Source organism: Alligator sinensis, unplaced genomic scaffold (genome assembly GCF_000455745.1).
Source record: "Alligator sinensis unplaced genomic scaffold, ASM45574v1 scaffold250_1, whole genome shotgun sequence".
NCBI lineage: Eukaryota > Metazoa > Chordata > Crocodylia > Alligatoridae > Alligator > Alligator sinensis.
This window is the reverse complement of record NW_005841888.1, coordinates 1,429,464-1,449,307: the sequence shown is the minus strand read 5'-3', so window position 1 is coordinate 1,449,307 and position 19,844 is coordinate 1,429,464. Positions and strand designations below refer to the sequence as shown.

The 19,844-nt window shown below is 41.6% G+C and overlaps 1 protein-coding gene across 2 annotated transcripts in view; it reads left to right on the top strand.

Annotated features, from left to right (window-relative positions):
- MYO5A (myosin VA) overlaps nucleotides 1-19,844 on the top strand; it is a 175,390-nt gene that overhangs the window by 97,826 nt on the left and 57,720 nt on the right. For both annotated transcript variants that reach the window (XM_014517056.2, XM_025197030.1), the window contains 10 exons: nucleotides 1,143-1,408; nucleotides 1,934-2,015; nucleotides 4,482-4,622; nucleotides 5,910-6,035; nucleotides 9,360-9,443; nucleotides 12,719-12,721; nucleotides 16,515-16,676; nucleotides 18,533-18,630; nucleotides 19,051-19,137; nucleotides 19,233-19,341. In XM_014517056.2, the coding sequence (XP_014372542.1) occupies nucleotides 1,143-1,408; nucleotides 1,934-2,015; nucleotides 4,482-4,622; nucleotides 5,910-6,035; nucleotides 9,360-9,443; nucleotides 12,719-12,721; nucleotides 16,515-16,676; nucleotides 18,533-18,630; nucleotides 19,051-19,137; nucleotides 19,233-19,341 (1,158 nt within the window). The remainder of the gene's footprint in view (nucleotides 1-1,142; nucleotides 1,409-1,933; nucleotides 2,016-4,481; nucleotides 4,623-5,909; nucleotides 6,036-9,359; nucleotides 9,444-12,718; nucleotides 12,722-16,514; nucleotides 16,677-18,532; nucleotides 18,631-19,050; nucleotides 19,138-19,232; nucleotides 19,342-19,844) is intronic.

Genomic DNA, 19,844 nt, shown 5'->3' with positions numbered 1-19,844 from the left:
AAAGAGTTGGAGATATGAGGGTAAGTTACTGGGTCCTCAAAATCCACTTGTCTGTGGGAGAAGAGAAACCTTGTTACTTGTTAGGCAGCTGTTCAAGGACACTTGTTTGGGCAGTAAACCTGAAAATTGTGGCTAAAAGAGTTCTTCATTAATAGGAAAGACCTGTGCTATTGTTGTTTGATATATTGTGAAGGTTAGGCTTTAGGCGAAGCATACAATTAGGTGTGCTTCTCCTAAAGCCATGGGCAGCAGTTGACTGAGGTGTTGCAATGTGAGTGTGTAACTGCTTCAGAGTGTGGTCATCCCAGGCAGTTCTGTTTCCAAAATAGAAATCTGACTCTCTCATTTGAACAATTCAGTCTGAAGGCTAACTAGCAACTCTTAAGGTTGGTTCTCTGACGTTTCAAGTTTTTCTCTGGACTTCAGTGGGAAAATACTTTTTGTGGTATTTATGTCTGAGACTAAATTGTTCAGGCCCTTTTTTGCTCTCTACTCATAGTTGACTTTTGGATTGGGTAGCATATCACTCTGTTTTAATGCACTGGATTTATTGGTGTGTCTGAATCTCACTTAGCTTAGCACTTGTGCAGTAGACAGCAGGAAGCTGTATTAACAAACACACTAACGCATCTTTTTAATTCTACCAGTTTCTTGTATAATTGAGAGGCAGTCTTAAATACTGAATGCAAATAAAAATGAATACATACCTGATATAGATTCTCTGATTTTTACTAGGTCAGATCAGAGTTTTTAGAAGAATTGTTTTAAGTCAGCATATAACTCAAAATAAGTCTTTGACAGCTCATTTTTGTCTGCGAGTGCTATGTCTGGGTGTCCTCCAAGTTAGCCCAGATCAATACACAAAGAAAAAGTAGTAAAATACATTTGAAGGTGAGTTCTTGTTGTGACTTCAGTGACCACACTAATTTAATGAAGTATCTGAATTGGAGAAACAAAAAGTTGGGTAATTAGATGCAAAAGGAGCAAGAGAGACGGAGTTGTGCTGTTGTTGTTATGAACTTTATGCCTGAAAAATCCTCTTGCATTGTTCAAGCATTGGACAGGGATAGACCTTCAAACACTGAATGATTCAATGTGTAATACTTGGATAAATAATTCTAAGTGAATTATTTTTATTTTAGCCCAAACATGAACCCCTCACTATCTTCTGTGACCTGATGGGTGTGGAGTATGAAGAAATGTCTCACTGGCTTTGCCATAGGAAGCTTGCTACTGCCACTGAAACTTACATCAAGCCAATTTCCAAACTTCAGGCTATCAATGCCAGAGATGCCCTTGCCAAACATATCTATGCTAATCTCTTTAACTGGATTGTAAATCACGTGAACAAAGCTCTGCATTCTGCTGTAAAGCAGCATTCTTTCATTGGCGTGTTGGACATTTATGGGTGAGTCTGTGTGTCAGGGATACGTGGGGTTTTGTAAGTATCTCATTACAGAGAGCTAGTGTATAAATTTGTGATTGTATTTAGCTTGTATCACTATATAAAGAAAACCACCAAAAAAAGCTATTGCTGGGTAACTGTGATAAAAAGACACCAGTGAGTTATTTGGTATTTGCTTTAAAAATGTTCCCCAACATAATATGTTCTGGCTTTCATAAGTGGATATTAGATTTTAGCAAATTTGCCTTTGTTAGCTCCTTACTGTCATATGGGTTGGCCCTTGCTTTTAATAGTAGCTGCTGTCACACTTTCTTCTTGGAAAAGTTGATGATATGTCCTTTTTCATCTTCAGGCATGTTCTGTAGTTAGGAGAGGAGGAGTCAGGTGCTCTACCACTTGATTGTGGTATGACCTACTAGATGCCACTGATTGTTCTTTGTAAATTTGATCAGAGCAAGTTTAAAATTACAGGGTCATTTATTATTCCTCTACATTATATTAGGAATGTTGAATGATTTTGTTTTGTAGGTTTGAGACATTTGAAATAAACAGCTTTGAACAGTTTTGTATAAACTATGCCAATGAAAAACTACAGCAACAGTTCAATATGGTAAGTAGAAAGTTATTGGTACCTGTTCCCTCCACTTGCCATCACGAAAGTCCATCCTCTTAATTGGGTTCCCAGTGTCACAGATAAATTCCTTCAGTATATTAATTCACTGCTTTAGACACAAACTTGAGGGGAGCTGGGGAGGTCAAACACATCTAGAAGTAAGATTTTAAAATTCTGATCACAGTAATAATTATCAGACAAAAGCAGTGCTTTACAGCTAAGATCCTGAGCTGGCTTGTTAATACTACTACATAAGTGAGTTTGGAGTCAGTCAGACTTACGTAAGCTCCACTGAGAACCTCTTCTGTGGCTGCAGACATTCACTGCTAGAAATCTGCCACCTACATTTTCCTGTGGTTTGGTGCATGCTGGCAGTGTTTTTAAGGGTACAGCCACTTCCTAACATAGAGTAACTGAGGTGTGAGAGGAGCCTTTTCTCTGTTCTGAAGGGAGCACAATTCTAACAGGTAACATCCCTCCTGACCTCATCCTCTATGACAGTTTATGATTCTGTACCTTACTTGAGTCATGAATAACCAAATTATTTACATGAGGAAGACTGCTAAAGTTCCACTGGAATGTTTGACTAGCTTTAAAATACATATAGTTAAACATTTTGGTACAGCAGATTGTTCTGGGGAGCTGGAATTTTGTGCTGCAGGGTGACACCATTTCATAATACTGTTGAGCTAAGCCACTAAAATAGTTTCATATTTTGTATTGACTGGGTTTTCTATAACTATCTTCAGGCTTCACCTTCTTATACCTCATGATTAAAAAATGCACTCTATATAACTATACATGATTCAGTTCTGCCATCAGCTGTTCACATGTGCTTGCCTTTGGTGAGTGAGAAATGGTTCAGTGTATCTAAGGGCAAAATTGTACCCAAATAGGTGGGGGAAAAATCAAGTTGAAAAACATCACGCTACCAGAATCAGTCTCCAGTATTACTTGAACTTGATACTCCAGTGATAAATTGAGCTATATATGTACTACATGCTTGCTAATTCTTTTTAAGTAGAGTGACTGCTTTCACATTTTCTTTTTGCATTTGGATAACTAATGTACGATTCTTTAGTCAAATTATATTATTCAGTTTCCTATAAGGAATTAACTTACCATGTAATGCAGATGCGAAGTGATTTAAATGTAGAGTGGCTCCCAGGAGCTGCTTCTGAAGAGTGTCTATTTTTGAAGATACTGTGCAAGCTAATGTAATAAAAAAGGATAGACTGCTGTCTCAGTATAGTTCTCTGCTATCCTAGTGACATATGCAGGAGATCTGCAGTGTATGGATAGACTTCAACATTGAATTAGGAGGGCAGGCAAGGGCAAGTCAGAGTTTGTTGAGTTTTGCATCTTTGTTATCCAGGTGCCTCTAAATGTTATCATAAATGTTTGTGTGTGTTGCGTTATATTCTATATTTTTTTTGGAAGTCATAACAGTTGTACTGCATACATTATGCTTTAGGTTAAATACAAAACATAGTATAAACTAGAGAAAAGCTAAAAAAAAAAAAAAAAAAAAAAAATTTTTAATCCATTAAAAAAAAGACATCATTGGTGTGTTTAAGATGCTGGTTGAATATTTTATTATCATGATCCTTCCCCTCCCCTCCCCCCCCCCGGCCGCTTTCACTTTCAGTGTACATATCTTATTAAGGGTATGCATTTTTTTAAATATTCTTTGTGACACCTTTCACAGCTTCATTTTTAGTGATGTAGTGAATCCAGATAGACTTCTTACACTGAAACGCTTACATTCTTTTGGCAAGGTTTTGACACACAAATTTGATCTAAATCAAACGTACATTTTAGTATAGGGGCTATTTGAGAACAAATGGGTCTCAAATAGTCTCTCTCAATGGAAAACATGCAAGTTATTAGGGTCTTTGTGAAATATGGCAAGATCTTGATTGATAAACATAGTTGTGTTAGTCAGGTAGAAGACAGGGTAGATTTCATATAGACTATATATCTACTTTAATCCGTCTGTAAGGTATAAATTTACCCTGCTTTCTACTAAGATCCTGAATGTCAGCATAGCCCTAATTCATATACAAATGCAGGGAAAGCATTTATTATATATCTTGTTGGTTTTTTTAAGAAAAAAAATCTATAATAATTTTGGCACAGTATAATGGGGAAAAATAAACAAGTTTTTAAGTGTGTGTGTGTGTGTGTGTGTGTGTATTATAGATATTTCACATGCCTTTGTTCACAATGTGCATTTCCCTTTGATATGTTGAGATAGGAAGAAAAACGCAGGCCCAAAAAAGTGCCAGAAGGAAAAGATTAATTTGCCCTTCTTCCACTTGTTCATTACAGTATTAGTTCAGTTTTAACTTGCTTATTACTCAGTGGCCAGGTCTAAAATGCCAAGAAGCAATCAAGTTAGAGGCCATTGTATTTGATATGAATTTTTATACACAGATATTTTGTGGGGTTTTTTTCTTGTAGCATGTGTTTAAGCTGGAACAGGAGGAGTATATGAAGGAACAAATTCCATGGACCTTGATTGATTTTTATGATAATCAGCCTTGTATAAACCTCATAGAGGCCAAAATGGGCATTCTAGATCTGCTAGATGAGGAATGTAAGGTAGGTTTTCAATAACTTTACTGTTACACTGGAAGCTGCATGCATCTCCTGTTTCTATGAACTTTATGTAGTTCTTATAGGGAAAGGTCATCTGTAGTTAACTGTTGTTTTCATGCTGGTATTAACTTTTTTGGAGGGGGAGAATTGCAGGAGAATAGAAGTCAGGCATATTTACTCCTTTTATCTCAATCCACATACCTAGAACTCTTGTTGGAGCTCCAACCACCCTGTGGTTTGTCACTGCCACCTATCTGGGCTTGGCAAGTGCTGCTTTGCCACCCTGGAATACTTTTAGATCCTTGCTGGTGCAGTTATCTACTCTGGTTCCCCCAAGAGATGCAAAATATTTTGAGCTTTAAGGCCTTGCATGATCAACCTCCAGGCAAACAATCACATGCATGTGTGCATACAGACACTTCTCATCAAACTTATGCAGCTGAGCAATGGTGCAGGTCCTTATCAGTTATTAATCCTGAAGCACCCCTATACCTTCCCCATTGCCTGCATTATATTTGGCAGGGGATCCTTATAAATATTTGCAAAGCCACTATGCTGCCTTTCTTCAAACCCCACCCAAAGAGTCTTACTCCGGAGCACTACAAAATACTGGATACTAGTCACAAAGTTGACATCCTAAGGATGCTGCTGTTTTTACTGAGACTAATGGTTTCGTTGTGATCTTTGTCATATTCTTTCCCACCTCCTTCCAAATGTTTGTATATGTTGTACCTGTTGTCTTTTCTCATAAATTAAGATTATAAAATCTTTGGAGCAGGAACTTCTTTTATAGCACATGGTTGTTCAGTGTCCAGCTTAGTAGAAACGTGACTTGGGGGTTCTTTCTGCTACAGCAATATGAACAGCTAATAATGGAGGCTTTCCAACCTATTCTTTGATAAGGTAGTTTGCATACAGTAGTTTTGTTTTCATGTTTACTACACTGAGTGCATTGTTGGCAAAATGTATGATCTATTTACCTCTGTCTTCCTGTTACTGTTTCCCCTTGTAATTCAAGAAGACACTAGTTCACAAGTGTTGTCCTTACTATAAGTATCCTCAGTGAAGTCAATGGGGCTAACTGTTCTGGTAAGTAGTACCTGTGATTGATGGGTTACATCTAAAATTAGTTACTATGTTTCCATCATTAGTGTAGAAGAAAGAATCCAAACAAATTTAAATAGAATTCAGTAGTTGTCCCCACTATCATGGTGCCACCTTTTTTGGTTCATTTAATTCTAATAGGTGCTCAGCATGGTGTAAACTGTGTTTTATAATTCTCTTACATAGATGCCCAAAGGCTCAGATGACAGTTGGGCCCAGAAATTGTACAATACCCATTTGAATAAATGTGCACTCTTTGAAAAGCCACGGATGTCAAACAAAGCTTTTATCATCCAACACTTTGCTGACAAGGTAAGGGTTTTATTCCTTTTTCAGTAGTTGCACAAAAAGCTCTGTGCTTGAGTTAAAGCTATATTTGCCAAAAAGTAATATAATTTAGGCCAGTGGTCTCCAACCTTTTTAAGTAAAAGATCACCTTTGGCATTTAAAAGCAACCCAAGATCTCCTCCCCCCCCAGCACATAAGTCTGTGAGAAGGGAAGGTGTGGGGTGCACATCGAGGCAGAGGGAGAAAAAATTATTTGGGGGTGCGCTTTCCCTGCAGTTAAGTCCCACCTGGCCGGGGCCCCACTCAAGTTACTCCTTCCTCTGCGGCACTGTCCCTCACCGCAAGGGCCTCAAACTAGCCCTCAACCCTTCTCTCCCCCACAGAGTGACCTGCTGGGCTGGGGTGTGCATGCATGCAAGCACTCAGCCCCCCACCTCAGGCTCAGATTGACTCCAAGATCTACCGGTGGATAGAGATCCAGTGGTTGGTGACCACTGATTTAGGGGGTTCAGAATAACCTGCAATTGCTCATAATAGTGAGGTTTCATCTTAACTGGCTTAGAGTGCAGCAGGTAGCTGAAAACTGCTTGGTACAAATATATTCAAAGACTGTCAGAAAACTTTACAGGCTAGTAAAGTTACTGGCTAGTAATCTTATTTTGTCAGGTCCATACTGGTTTTATAGATCTGAAACTAAGAAAGGTGAAATTAATTGTATAAAATCATAGAGCATGTGAGAGCATGTGTGAACCAAGAATGTAAATGCAATCTAGTAATCTCTGAATGCATGCTAGAAGTCCCAAAGAAATTTCATTTAAAATACTTGTAAAAGTTCTTAGTTTGCATACACTAAAGAAGAAGTGTATCTGATTCCACAGAACTTGTGATCTTTACTTCACTCCAGTTTGTTTTCTCTTTAGTATTTGAATCGGTATGTAAAAGATGTGAAACCCTATTTTGCTACTCTTTTCTGTGTGCTAGTCTCAATGAAACTATATAGTTAACATGCTTGATTCATGAACTGGAAAGATGGAAAAGCAAAAAAACAATTAATTAAAACCTGCATAGACTGTAAAATAAGTTGAACCTGACTTGTCGGGAAAAACACTTTTTCTCTGAACTCCACACTGACTAGATTGTTCAATTTATTTTGGGGAAATCCAGACTGTGGCTATCTCTAAGCCTATGTAGGACTGAGGCATTGCCAGTGTTAAATTATATCATCTTTCACATATGCACTCATGATCCCATGGAGAGATCTTGAAGGAAAAATAGTAAAATTGATAGCAAGTTTTCTAAACTATATATCCAGTTTTACTGCTTATATTTCCTGAAGAAATAAACAGAGCTCTTTGCTTCCCTCTAGTGGTAGTGTTTCAGATGTGATCAGTAGCAGGCATTCAGTTAAAGATGTAATGGGATCTGACCTGTGCATGGCAGGAGGTGCGATTGTGTGATTGGGAATCGGATCCAAATCGCACCATGTGGCTGGTGCAGGGAGAGGAATCCAGTCAGCTGATTGGGGCTCACAGCCTTGGGACTGCATGGGAGCCAAGGGCTCTAGTATGCTTCCAGGCTGGCCACCTGGTCAATTTAAGGTGAGATGGGAACCAGCCACAAAGTTGTTATACGTTTTTTTTTTTGTGTTAATTTTGTGGGTTATTCCCTGTGTTATCACACTATTAATGCCACGAACATGTGGCTGGGATTACCACTTAAAACAGGAGGTGGGTAATTATTTTGGGAGGAGGGCTGCTTACCAAGTTCTGGCAAGCTGTCGAATGCTGCATGGGTAGCCCCGCCCCCTAGTCACCATCTTGTGACCAGAAGTCCTGCCCCTGACCTTTGCCACCAGAAGTCCCTCCCTTTGCCCCCTGCAAGTACTCCTTTCAGCAAGGGATTTTGTCATCTTGGAACTGGAAAAATATCAAATTATATAGAAAACATCTTGTATCAGTACTAGTAGAATTTTTCAGTCCTAGTAGGACTGGCATAGAGACTTACCATTGGAAGCAGGCATAGATAAAGTGTTTAGAGATGGAACTTCTACTCCCCCCCACCCCCACCCCCCATGTTCTTTTCTGAATTTCCCTCTCAATTGCAGGCAGGCAGGAACATCCCCAGGGGCACAGGCAAGAAGGCTCTGCTAAGCATGGGGCCTCCGGTGGGAAGTGCAGGGGTGAGAGGGGGTGGGGGGCAAGGCCAGGCCAGGTGGGCCTTGCTTCTGGGCTGCTTAGTCCTGCTGGCTTCCCTCAGGTCCTACTGCTCCTGACCCCTGTCATCTTCGACAGGCAGCCAGGAGCAGATAAATATTAATTTTCTAAATTTTTTAGAGGCCCTGCGGGCCAGATAGAATGGGCTGGCGGGCTGGATCCAGCCTGTGGGCCGTATTTTGCCCACCCCTTTCTTAAAATGTGATTACCTGGTTAATTGCATCTGAACATGTGACATCTGCCAGGGGCCTAAGATGCATTTTCAAGGTAAAATTCAAAATAGGGATTATATGGTGAATAGGCCTTGTATAGGAGGTGAATTTATTTTTGCCACAGTCCTTAGAATAGTCCCAACATGAGAGCATTGCTGGGCATGTATGATCCCTGATGGATGTTCCATCTACCTCACCAACTGTGATAGTCAAACTGCTAAAGAGGTCATTGTTGTTCAATTAAAGTATAGATCAGTTTTGATACCACTTCCCCCTTCTGTGGTTAGTTTGAGACCCATAGCATGAAGCAGCATATTTATATCTATGTATTTTACAATATTAGTCCATGGATTGTTGTCATTTTTTTCTTTTGACCAGTCCTTGGATCATCTGTTGAGTTTGTTAGGCTGTGGCTACTTTTGGTCCATGAGAATCCCTGTCCCTTTCAGGATAAAGGAATGAATTAAGAGGTTTCAGGTGGGGATAGTTAGAGCACATAGAATTTTTATTAGCACTGAAGAAAGTTGCCTGTTTGAACGTAGAGGAAGGCTTTGGCTCACTGGCTGAGGAGCACTGTCTGCAGCCTACAGCATCTCATCTAATGAGATGGGGTATCTATTACTTTATTGGCTCTGGCTTGGATCTATTTTTCAGCTATGTTAAATGAAACAGAGAATTGAAGTGGCTCAGCCCATATTCTGGTTCTTAATATTTCTAATAACCACTCAGTCATGCTGGGTTACCATTGGTGTTTTTGTACCAATACATTTTCTCTAGTTATGCCTATGTGTAGTTTAAAATTTGAAAGTTTTTATTAGAATGTAATTTTTTTTAAGTTACAGGTTACAGCTGATGAGTCCTGTACAAATGTGCTTCTAATTAAAGAGGTTTTTATAGAATTGTTGATTTGTTCATATTTTCAGGTAGAATATCAATGTGAAGGTTTTCTGGAAAAGAACAAAGACACTGTCTATGAAGAACAAATCAAGGTCCTAAAATCAAGTAAGGTTAGTATCAAGGATTTTTTTGTATTAATACAAGATATGAGTTGAAGGTTGATATAATATGAAGGTCTTCTAAAAACCTTAGAATTTTGTTCTAGAATATATGACCCCTGAAGCTGGTTATAGTGTGTATTTACAGTAAAAGCCATGTTAACTGGCATGAGTGGGGAATGGGGAGATGCCAGTAATCTAAAAATGCTGGTTACCTGAGGCACAGTGGTTTCTGGCTGGACACGAGGCAGGGGGGTGGGAGGTGGCAGCAGCCACACAATGTGGGGGCTGGCGGCGGACGCACGCAGAGTAGTGGCAGCACAGGTTGGTGGGTAGCAGTGGTTGCCACCGCGTGCAGACTTCTTCCCCACTGCCTCCCCACACTGCCCGCTGCTCCTGGCCAGCTGGCTGGGGATTCCAGTTAGTAGAGTGCACTGGTTACTAAAATGCCAGTTAACATGGCTTTTACTGTATTTAGTTATCTGTGTGTATTTAGGAAATGTGCCCTGACATTTTTCCCATTGGCGTTAGTCCATATTTAGCCATTTTCTTCAGTCAGAAACAATTGGGAAACTTGTTTTGAAAACTATAGACAAGAAAATGAATTGATAGGTTTGAGCCTTTTTTAAATTTAGTTACTTATTTTCAGCTGTACAATAAATTTTCAGTAAATATTACTGTAATTTTGCTCAGGCTTTTTAGAAAGGGCAACAGGGAATCTCAGTGGATCATAGTATAAGAGGCTTAACCGGGCATGTCTACACATGCCATTAATGTGCAGCAATAAACTGCAGAGCCTATTGCTCCACAGTTTTATTGCTTCTAGGCATACTATTTACATGTGCATCTGGACCGCGGCACATTAAGCCAGGTTGGAGCAGACCAGGCTGGCATGGGGTCCAGGAGATCAGCCTGCCAGCCCAGGGCTGCTTCAGCCAGGCTCAGTGTGCTGTGTAAGGGCTGTCTGGGGCGCAAGGGTGCTTCAGTGCAGGGCTAGCCAGCCAGCAGGCTGCCCCCGCACTGAAGCACCCTCATGTCCCAGCCAGCCAGGTTGGTATCTTCATGTGCACTACTGTGGACGAGAACTCCTCAGCAAGGTAGTACCTGTAAATAAACTAGTATTAATTTCCTCTGTACTAGATGCTGAGAAGCTTACTGCACAGTTAATTAGTCAACTGCACAGTAAACATCTCATGTACACATGCAAACTGTTGCCTTCTAAACTGCACAGCCACAGATTTCTAAATGTTGTGAAAACAGGCAAGGTCCTCCTACCTGCTTGCTCTAAAAGCCAAATGAATAAGAGAAAGTCAGTCAGGGTGTTAAATCTTGCTTGGGCTGGAAACATAAACCAGTTTTTACTTACCCTTGAAGCTTGTATAAAAAAAAAAAAAAAAAATAGAACTGTTCCATTTAAAAACTTGCTCTGTGTTGTGGAGTGGTTAATTATGTTGTCTTTCTTAATGGGGAGGATGCTAGTGATTAATTTCCTAAAATGTAAATAGAAGTAACATGGTATTTTCTTACTACAGGGACTGGGAATTTGCTAACTATAGATTCCCACATGAACTAGCATAATATACATAAAATTATTATTATTAGTATAGCTGATCACCATCCTGTCAGAAACTAGGGCTGTGCGAAGCTTTGGTCCCTAATTCAATTCAGCCCGATTCGGTGGCCAAATCTCTGAATCTGACTCAAATCAGGAGACCCTTTAATCTCTCTGAATCGAATCGGAACCCTCAGAAAGATTTGGCGATTCGGACATAGACGCAGTTAGTTTTAAGTGCTTTTCCTACATACCTCTAGGTACCAGGTGGCTCGTGAATGCTGCCATGGTGGGGCAGATGGAGAGTTCCACAGGAGTGCAGGGGGCTCCCCAGCATGATCAGCAGCAGACCAGAGGCACTTACAGTCCATTTCTGGGTCTGCCAGGGAGCGCATGGGGGGGCCCCCCTGCATCCCCTTGCTCAGGAACTGGTGCCTCCTGGGTCTGGGGGTGCACTGGGCGTCCCCTGCAGCCGATTGCCAAGCCAGAGAGGTGTGGTGGGGCTCCCTACTGGACCTGGAAGTGGACTGGAAGTACAGGAAACCCTCACTATTAGCAGTTTCAAATATTTGTGAATGCTGAACCTGCATTTTAAATACTTTATGCATTTACAGGAGCTCCTTGGGAGCTCCGTGCGTGCTGCCACCGGGCTCCTGCCATTGCCACTGGAGCCATGCCCTCCCCCAGCCACTGGGGACACTGTGTTCATGAACACAGTGCCTTGTTCGCGGATTTCCCCTTTCATGGAGGATACAAGAATGTATCCCCCGTGAATGGCGAGGGTCGCCTTTACTTCCGGTCCACTTCCAGGTTCATCACTGAGCATGTGGGGGGCCCCCCCTGTGCTCCTGTTGGACACTCCATCCGCCCCAGCATCGCAGCATTCACAAGCCATGCCTGGTACCTCAAGGTATGTAGAAAAAACATTTAAATCTGTCTATGGCCAAATAGCTGATTCTTCGAATTGGCATTGAATCTTCAGATTCGGATTCGGCCAAATCAAATCGGGGACAGTGATCCAAATCAACAAGTCTAATCGCTGTCCCTGATTCAGGCCAAATCCAAATCAACTATGGCCCGTTTCACACACCCATATCAGAAATCCCCATATTCCATGTGTTTATGTTCTCAATTGGAATATAAACTTGAAGTATCCAAAGTTTTTTTGTGTAATGATAAATCTTTAAAAAAAATTCTGTTCTGAAACAGAGGTGTTTTCTTTCGCTATGATATCAATCTCTCTGCTCATGTGAGCCACTTCATTGCCTTTTGGGAGTTGCAGCTCTCCATCTTTCATGTCTCTGTTCTCTTGCTGGATACTGCTGCCAAGTTACAATACATCAGCCATAGAGAGAGACCGATGAGCATCATGGGAGGCATACTCTAATCCATAATGGGAAAATAGCATTAGAAACCTGGAGGAGAACTCCCAAAAAGCATGACAGTAGTTCAGGAAGAGTCAGAGATTAATGTCAACTCAACCTGACCTGGCAAAATGAAATGTTTTGATTTTTCCCAATGGAAATTCCACCAAAACCTGCTTTTCTAGAGAAAAAGTCAATTATGATAAAAACCCATTTTCCAGTGGGAAAATACTTCATTTGAAATTTTTCATTTGGCCCTAATTATTAGCAGCTGTTCACAGTAGCTTTACATTTTCTGATTTAATTTTTAACATTAATATACTTTTTTTTTCTTGCTGCTGTTTTCTTGGTTCACCGTACATGTTCACCAGAAGGTAATCTAAAATCTAATATGTCATTTATAATTCCAGTCACGCTTCCTTCTGCATCACTATCACATCCAGAGATTTACATGTTTAGCAACAAAATTGCTCTCCTCTCAAAGCAAATATGTTTATACAGGAGGGTTATGTAATGCAAACGCTTAAATATTGGCTGCTCTAAAAATCTGTCCACAGCACTTGTTTAAGCTTGTTTTATCCTAGTGCATGCGTTATTCAAGTAATACAATTGTTCTCAGTTTTCATGCTTTATTCTGGCATGTTATTAAAATTCACCTTGTCATGGTTTTGTGTTAAAAGAGATGGTTCTATTAGATTGTTAGCAGCGTGTCTGTGAAATTATCTGAAATCACAGGGAATGGAAAATGCTTGCCTCTTTCCCCGTACATGATTTGTCTGCCCTTTGATCAATGCTTTTTTCCTTTTTTAAAATTTTTTTATTTGAGCAATGCCACTGGCCTGGGAAACGAAGAGGTGTTGAGACAGGAAAAACAGTATAGACTCTCTCTATAGTGCCCCATTTCTACGATATTATCTTTAGCACTATCCTTCAGTAACAATGGTAAAGAAAAGCCATGTTGTATCACCTCCCTTTCCATATACCCTGAGATGATGCCTTAGAAAAAGGTATCTTTGAAAAGAAGTCAACTATTTTTATGTGAAGCCCTTTCCTTTAGGGGGCAATAAACCTTGTGTATTTGATTCCTCAGAAATCTCAGTGCATCAACAATCCAGAGCCTAGGAAGCATCTTTATTATGTTGGTTCATTAGTAGCAGACTCACTGAGAGAGTTTTTTTTTTATTTACATCGCATGGGTTTCTTTACTTGACTGTTGGAGGCCAACATATCTTCTGTGAAATGTCTCGAATGCAGCGTATGGCTCTGGTTGGATGATATTTGTCTTTCTTTTGGTTCATGAATCTCAGACTACTTTTAGCACCTTTATTGTAACTTTCCATTGTGCAGGAGAGTTACAAGAGTCGCAAATGTTGGGCTAGCAGAACATATTTCTCAAGTTACAGTGACAGCAAAAGAACATCATCTTGTTGCACAGCCTGTTTCATTGAAAGTTTGCATGCTTGTCAAGCCGTATAAGATAGCCAAATATTTTTTTTAAGTTGCCTGTGGCTAAGTGCTTTATAGTCATGAAAGCCTAATGTTCCTACCTGTTTGGGATGATGAGAGATTCTAAGTTAAAGACTACTGATTTTTAGATAGAAGGGTGCAGGTTTCCTCATTCTGACAATGCTTCTGAGGTGGTAGCTATCTGCAGAAAGACTTGGCAATGTTCCCTATGGTTATGATCAGGAATCCTTGTTTTATCTGTTAAAAAATCCCAAATTCTCTGGAGCAGGACGTGGAGGCTTGGTGCTGCTGCCACAACCATTGCTGCCAAGAGCCCTGTGCCAGTCACGCTGCCAAGGTCAGGCACCCCTTGCCTGTCTGGCAGCAGCAGGGCTGATGGTGTGGTGTTGCACCTCCCCGCTGCTGCTGGGCAGACAAGGGCATCTCACCTTCACGGCGCAGCAGATATGGGGTTCCTGGCAGTAGTGGCAGTGACACCAAGCCTCTCCACCCTGTTCTGTGGTCCTGCCCCCTGGGCTGCAGAGACCCTGGGAGGGAGGGCAGTAGGGCAGGGAGCCTTGACCCTGCATTGGGCAGCCTGCATCCTCCCCTGTCCCTGTACAGATCTGGAGGGGGCACATGCCCCACCATGCCCCCCTGTCCGGGAGCACAGACAGCAGCAAGGAGCCAGCCCCCCTGCTAGCCCTGTGGACTCCATTCCGCTCCCCCAGCCAGGCCCCACAGCTGTGCATTCCTACCCCAACTGGGCAGCACTCCCAGGCCCAGCCACCAACCCTACCCCACTCCCTCCCTCACCATGGCTGCCTCAATTTGCACCCCCCATGTCACCTATGCCATCCCCACACATCGCGTTTACCCCCTTCCCTCCCCCAACTTACCTGCAGGCAGCTGGGGGAGCTGCTCTCCACCTCTGCCTGGTTGTATTGCTGGTCATATGCACATGGCACCCCATACATCCTGTTCCCCTCAGCCCCAGGCATCCCCTTGCAATCTGGAACTGCCAGCCTGCAAGGGAAATCCTGCAGTTTCTTGCGTTTTTCTCCTTTAAAGGGAAAATCTGTGTTTTTCTGTGGCAGAAAGAAAACCTGGATCCCTAGTCATGATACAATTACAGGTAGCTGCTAGAGCCCTGTTTGTTTTTTTGTTGTTTTTTTTGGGGGGGGGTTTAAGCCTTTAACAGTCATTTTGAGGGAGGAAGGAAACCAGAGTTCCCAGAGATTGTTTGGGAAAATTTTTCTCCACTCCTACTCTACTACATAAAGTAGATCTTCAGCTTGGTAAATATATCTTCTTTCTAGCTAGTAATTTATTTTAGAGTTTTGAACAGGAGTTCTTTTGTGATGTCTGTTGGGTCATTCAGTCCCTCTGGCTGGTAGGTGTGTGCGAAGTGGGCCCTATTCCATTCAGATTCGGCCCAAATTGGGGACAGTGATTTCATTTGTTGATTCAGATCACTATCCCCAATTTGATTTGCTGAATCTGGGGATTCGATGCTGATTCGGACAATCGTCGATTTGGCCAGAGACACAGCTTTAGATGTTTTTCCTACATACCTCGAGGTACCAGGCACAGCTCATCCATTTCTGGGTCTGCCAGGGAATGCATGGGAGGCCCCTCGGTGCCCCCCGGCTCAGTGATCAGCCATGGGGTGACCCCGGGGGCCCCCCCCCCCCCCCAGGAGGCACCAGTTGCGGAGCAGGGGCAGGCCCCAGCGCACTCCCTGGAAGTGCTTCTGGCCCACTTCCAGGTCTGCTGCTGAGCGCGCTGGGCCCCCCATGCTTCTGTGGGACACTCCATATATCCCAGCATCGCAGCCTTCGTGAGCCACCTGGTACCTAGAGGTATGTAGAAAAAACATTTAAAGCTGTATTTATGTCCGAGTCGCCGAATCTTTCCGAATCTCTCTGAATCGATTTGGAGGTTTCTGATTCAATTCGGAGAGATTAAAGGGTCCTCTGAGGTAATTCAGATTGGAGATTCAGCCACTGAATCGGGCCAAATCTCCACTGAATCGAGTCAGGGACAGAAGCTTTGCACAGCCCTATTGGCCAGCTCTCAAAGGGACTAAGTGAATGCACCATGGGAACATCAGGATAAGTTCTAGCTTTTGAGTTGTCCTGTATAGCCATGTGTCTGTTCTGATGAAACAATGCTGTGTCAGTCCACCTTAGTTGTGTAGGTCTTGCTTACCGTATGTATGAGATTCAGTGAAGTTGGAATTGGATTCAGAAAGAGAAGTGTTGATCACAAATATAAATAACTTCAGCTTTAAATTACTGTCCTCCACACCACATCGCAAATGTGCTCTCTCTTATCATCTCCTCTTCCCCTTTGAGATAAACAATCTTTACAGAAAGCGAGTATGGATTCCAACCATTCTGGATCCTTAGGAAAGATTATACTACTACTTTGTACTTCAGTACCCATCAGATGTTTCCATAAAAGGAACTTAAAGGCATTTTAAACAATCACTTTTGTCTAATACCTCTTTAAATAAGTAGTTATACCCCTTTTCTTGATCAGAAGATTCGTTCACTTTGTCAAGGTCCCACAGACACCTGCTAGCAAAGCTAAGAGAAGTACTTAAGTGTCCTCTCTTTCATATCCGTGTATTGCCTGTTAAACAGCATTTCTTCCTTTCTTGAATATTCACCCTCTCTCTCATTCTGACATGTTACATTATTCCTACTGCTTCACTAGTTTAAGCTGCTGCCAGAGTTATTTCGTGATGAGGGGAAGGTCCTTAGTCCCACCTCAGCAACCACATCAGGTCGCACACCACTGTCCCGAACTGTTGTAAAACCAGCCAAGACTAGGCCAGGCCAAGCAAGCAAGGAACATAAGAAAACTGTGGGACATCAGGTGAGTTGAACCACTGATTATTTCTATTAGAATAAACTCCTCCATCTCCCTTTCCTTTCCTGTTCCCCTGTAGCTTTAGTCCTATGTTTGACTGCTATTTCTTAGGATCATTGCTTGGAGGCTTTCCGTCTAGGCTGTTTGTTCCAGTGGAGGGTTCATCATCAAAGTTCACTCAGTAGCACAGTGTTTGATCTTCTCCCTTTGTTTTTAAAATATTACAGAGCCTTTCATTTTTTCACACATGCCTCACAGACCACAAGTGGGACCTTGATTGATTAAACACTTTACCTGAAGAATGGGGTACCCAGTTTTCCAAAATACTGACAAAAATCTGTAGAAATACTGTGCGACTCCTGTAAAAGAGGCTGCCCCTTGCAGAAATATGGGGTTTACTTTTTTTTTTTTTTTAATCATGGTGTTTGTTGTGCTCACGTCATCTACTTTCAGAACCACCTGCTCTCTCAGCCTTCCCTGGCGATGCATGAGAGCAGCTATTTCACAGCACATCAGAAAATCTGTCCCAAAATTATTCATTTAACCTAAAATATACCAAATTTAAAATGAAATATTCAAATCCACGTGGTCATAAGGAGAGTTTCACAGCCCACTACCTTCCAGTTATGGATAGCTAAGGCAACAGGTTAGATATGGATGTTTTGCACCCCAGCCTCTCCCAGGAAAGTTCTGCAACCCATTGAGGAACTAATAATTACTAGGAATAGGGCACAGAGTAGGAAGGTGAAAAGGTTTCCTAAGATTGTCATGTTTTCCATTGAGAATTAATAGATAGCAACTTAAATTGCACAGGAGCCTTGTTCAGAGCCCAGGTTTTATACACTTGTCAGCTTGTACCAGTCCTTTTGCAGTTGTGTTCCACATTGTCTCTAAGCTGCCTGTGGGTGTAGTTCCAAGTATGTATTATTTTAGAACAGACCAGAGGCGCACTGCACCAAGTAATGAGATGGGTCCCAGCTGTGTGATGCCTGTATCAGGGTTGGGCAAAGTCCTCGTTTGAGAGGCAGGGCTAGAGTCTCTTGGCCATGATAAAAAGCATACATAAGTACATACTGTGAATGGATGAGTTTTATTCTCATTAAGCATAATGTGCCGAAGTCTAACTATAACATCAATGGCACTTGAAGCTTCTAAGCAGAAGTAGGATGGGCACTGTTTCTGCCAAGGCTGTGTAGACAAATTGGATGCTAAATCTTCCATTTGACAGTTATTTCTCATTATGGTATGCACTTGGCTAAAGTTGTGTTCTAGTTGCTTTGTATTTTAATATGCTCAGATTATTACTAATTTCAGATGTAACATGCAAGTTTGGGCCATAAAAACCAATGCTGCCTATAGAAATGTTCAATACAAAATGTATTCCATTTTTACCCTTTAACTTCATATTTAGATTGTCTTTGGAATTTTATGCCCAAAAGCTAGGCACCAAACCAGTTACATGACATCATCCTCATATACTGTTAAGAAAATTAATGTTACAGATTCCACGTGCCTGCAAAGTAGAATGTAGTTAGAAATTCAGAATAGCTGTCTCCTTAAATTGTAACACCCCAGCACCTTGCAAGGTTATATTTGCCTGTCGACAGTTAAAGCATTTGTATTGCAGATGGCACTATGATTGTGAATGATTCTATAGCAGTGTCTCAGTAAGTATGAGTTGCTTCCAAGAACTACCACAGTGATATCTGCTTACACTAGGACAAGCTTCAGCCAAAATGATCTATTGACATTTGACTTTATTTTGGATCTAATCTAATAACAGCTGTTATGGTTTCAACCAAGACTGAATTTCAACATATAGTGTAAATTCCTGGTTTTTCTTTTTTTCTTTGTAAATGCAGTTTCGCAACTCTCTTCATTTGCTGATGGAAACCCTCAATGCTACAACTCCCCACTATGTGCGTTGTATTAAGCCCAATGACTTCAAGTTTCCATTCACGTAAGTTGGCTAAGTTATGGTGTCTGTAGACAGAGACTTAGCTGTGAATTCAAGAAGGGTGCCTGGTGGTCTTTGAGGTCTGGACCCAGTGCCTGTTGTCACTCAGCAGTAAAATGATGTGTTGATAACATCAGGATGCATCTCACGAAAGAAGATATTTTGGACTTAGTAGAGATAAAAGTACTGGCCAACACATACATTCTTTCTATCCAACAAAAAAACCTGCAATTTTAATGATTTTCTGTTCTGAGTTGATATAAGAGATCACACACTTAAAGAATCTGTAATAATGACATACTTTTTTTTTTTTTAAATAGGCATTTATAGTCCTAACACTGTCACTGTTTCTGGACTCTTATTTTCATGCTCTAGTCACTTAGAAAGCCTACCATCTGACAAATGCTTTATTTTCATATGCAGATTTGATGAAAAGCGGGCAGTACAGCAGCTCAGGGCTTGTGGTGTCCTGGAAACGATCCGAATCAGTGCAGCTGGCTTCCCCTCAAGGTAGGCTTGCTGATTTGGTTTGTTTTTAACTGCAAGCATTTTCATCAAGATATTTCCATTATATGGTCAACACCTTTCCTATTTCTTGAAACCAGGTGGACATATCAAGAGTTCTTCAGTCGCTATCGTGTCCTAATGAAGCAAAAAGATGTCCTTAGTGACCGAAAACAGACATGTAAAAATGTCCTGGAGAAGCTAATTCTGGTAAATGTAGTGCTTTAAAAAAGTGTTGCTCCCCTTTCTATGAATTTCATAATAGCTACACTTTTTTTTTTTTTTTTTTTACTTAAACTTCAAACAGCAGCCAGCAGTAGCTTATGGAAGTCATAGTCCCTCTGAATGTTATGGGTTTTTTGCTGAAATGAAAGATGCTTCTCCACTTTTAAAACAGGGGTGCTCAACCCAAGGCCCACAGGCCAAATCCACCCCCTGGTGATCACCTGGTTTGTGGAGCTCCCCACTGTCTCGGACGGCCAGAGCCGACTCGAGTTGCGTTTAGAAATTGGTCGTACGTTAGGGCGGGCTGGTGAATGGAGAGGCAGACACAACTTATTGGTTGCAAAAAACTTTACTCACGCCGCTTGCAATCACGATGCAGGTGGTCCGGTTGTCTGAACAACCACGCGAGTTGTTCCAGCTGGCGGGGCCCAAGCCAGTTAATCCATCCGCAATTCGAAGCCGGCGGGGGGAGGGGTAAGGCTGGGGTT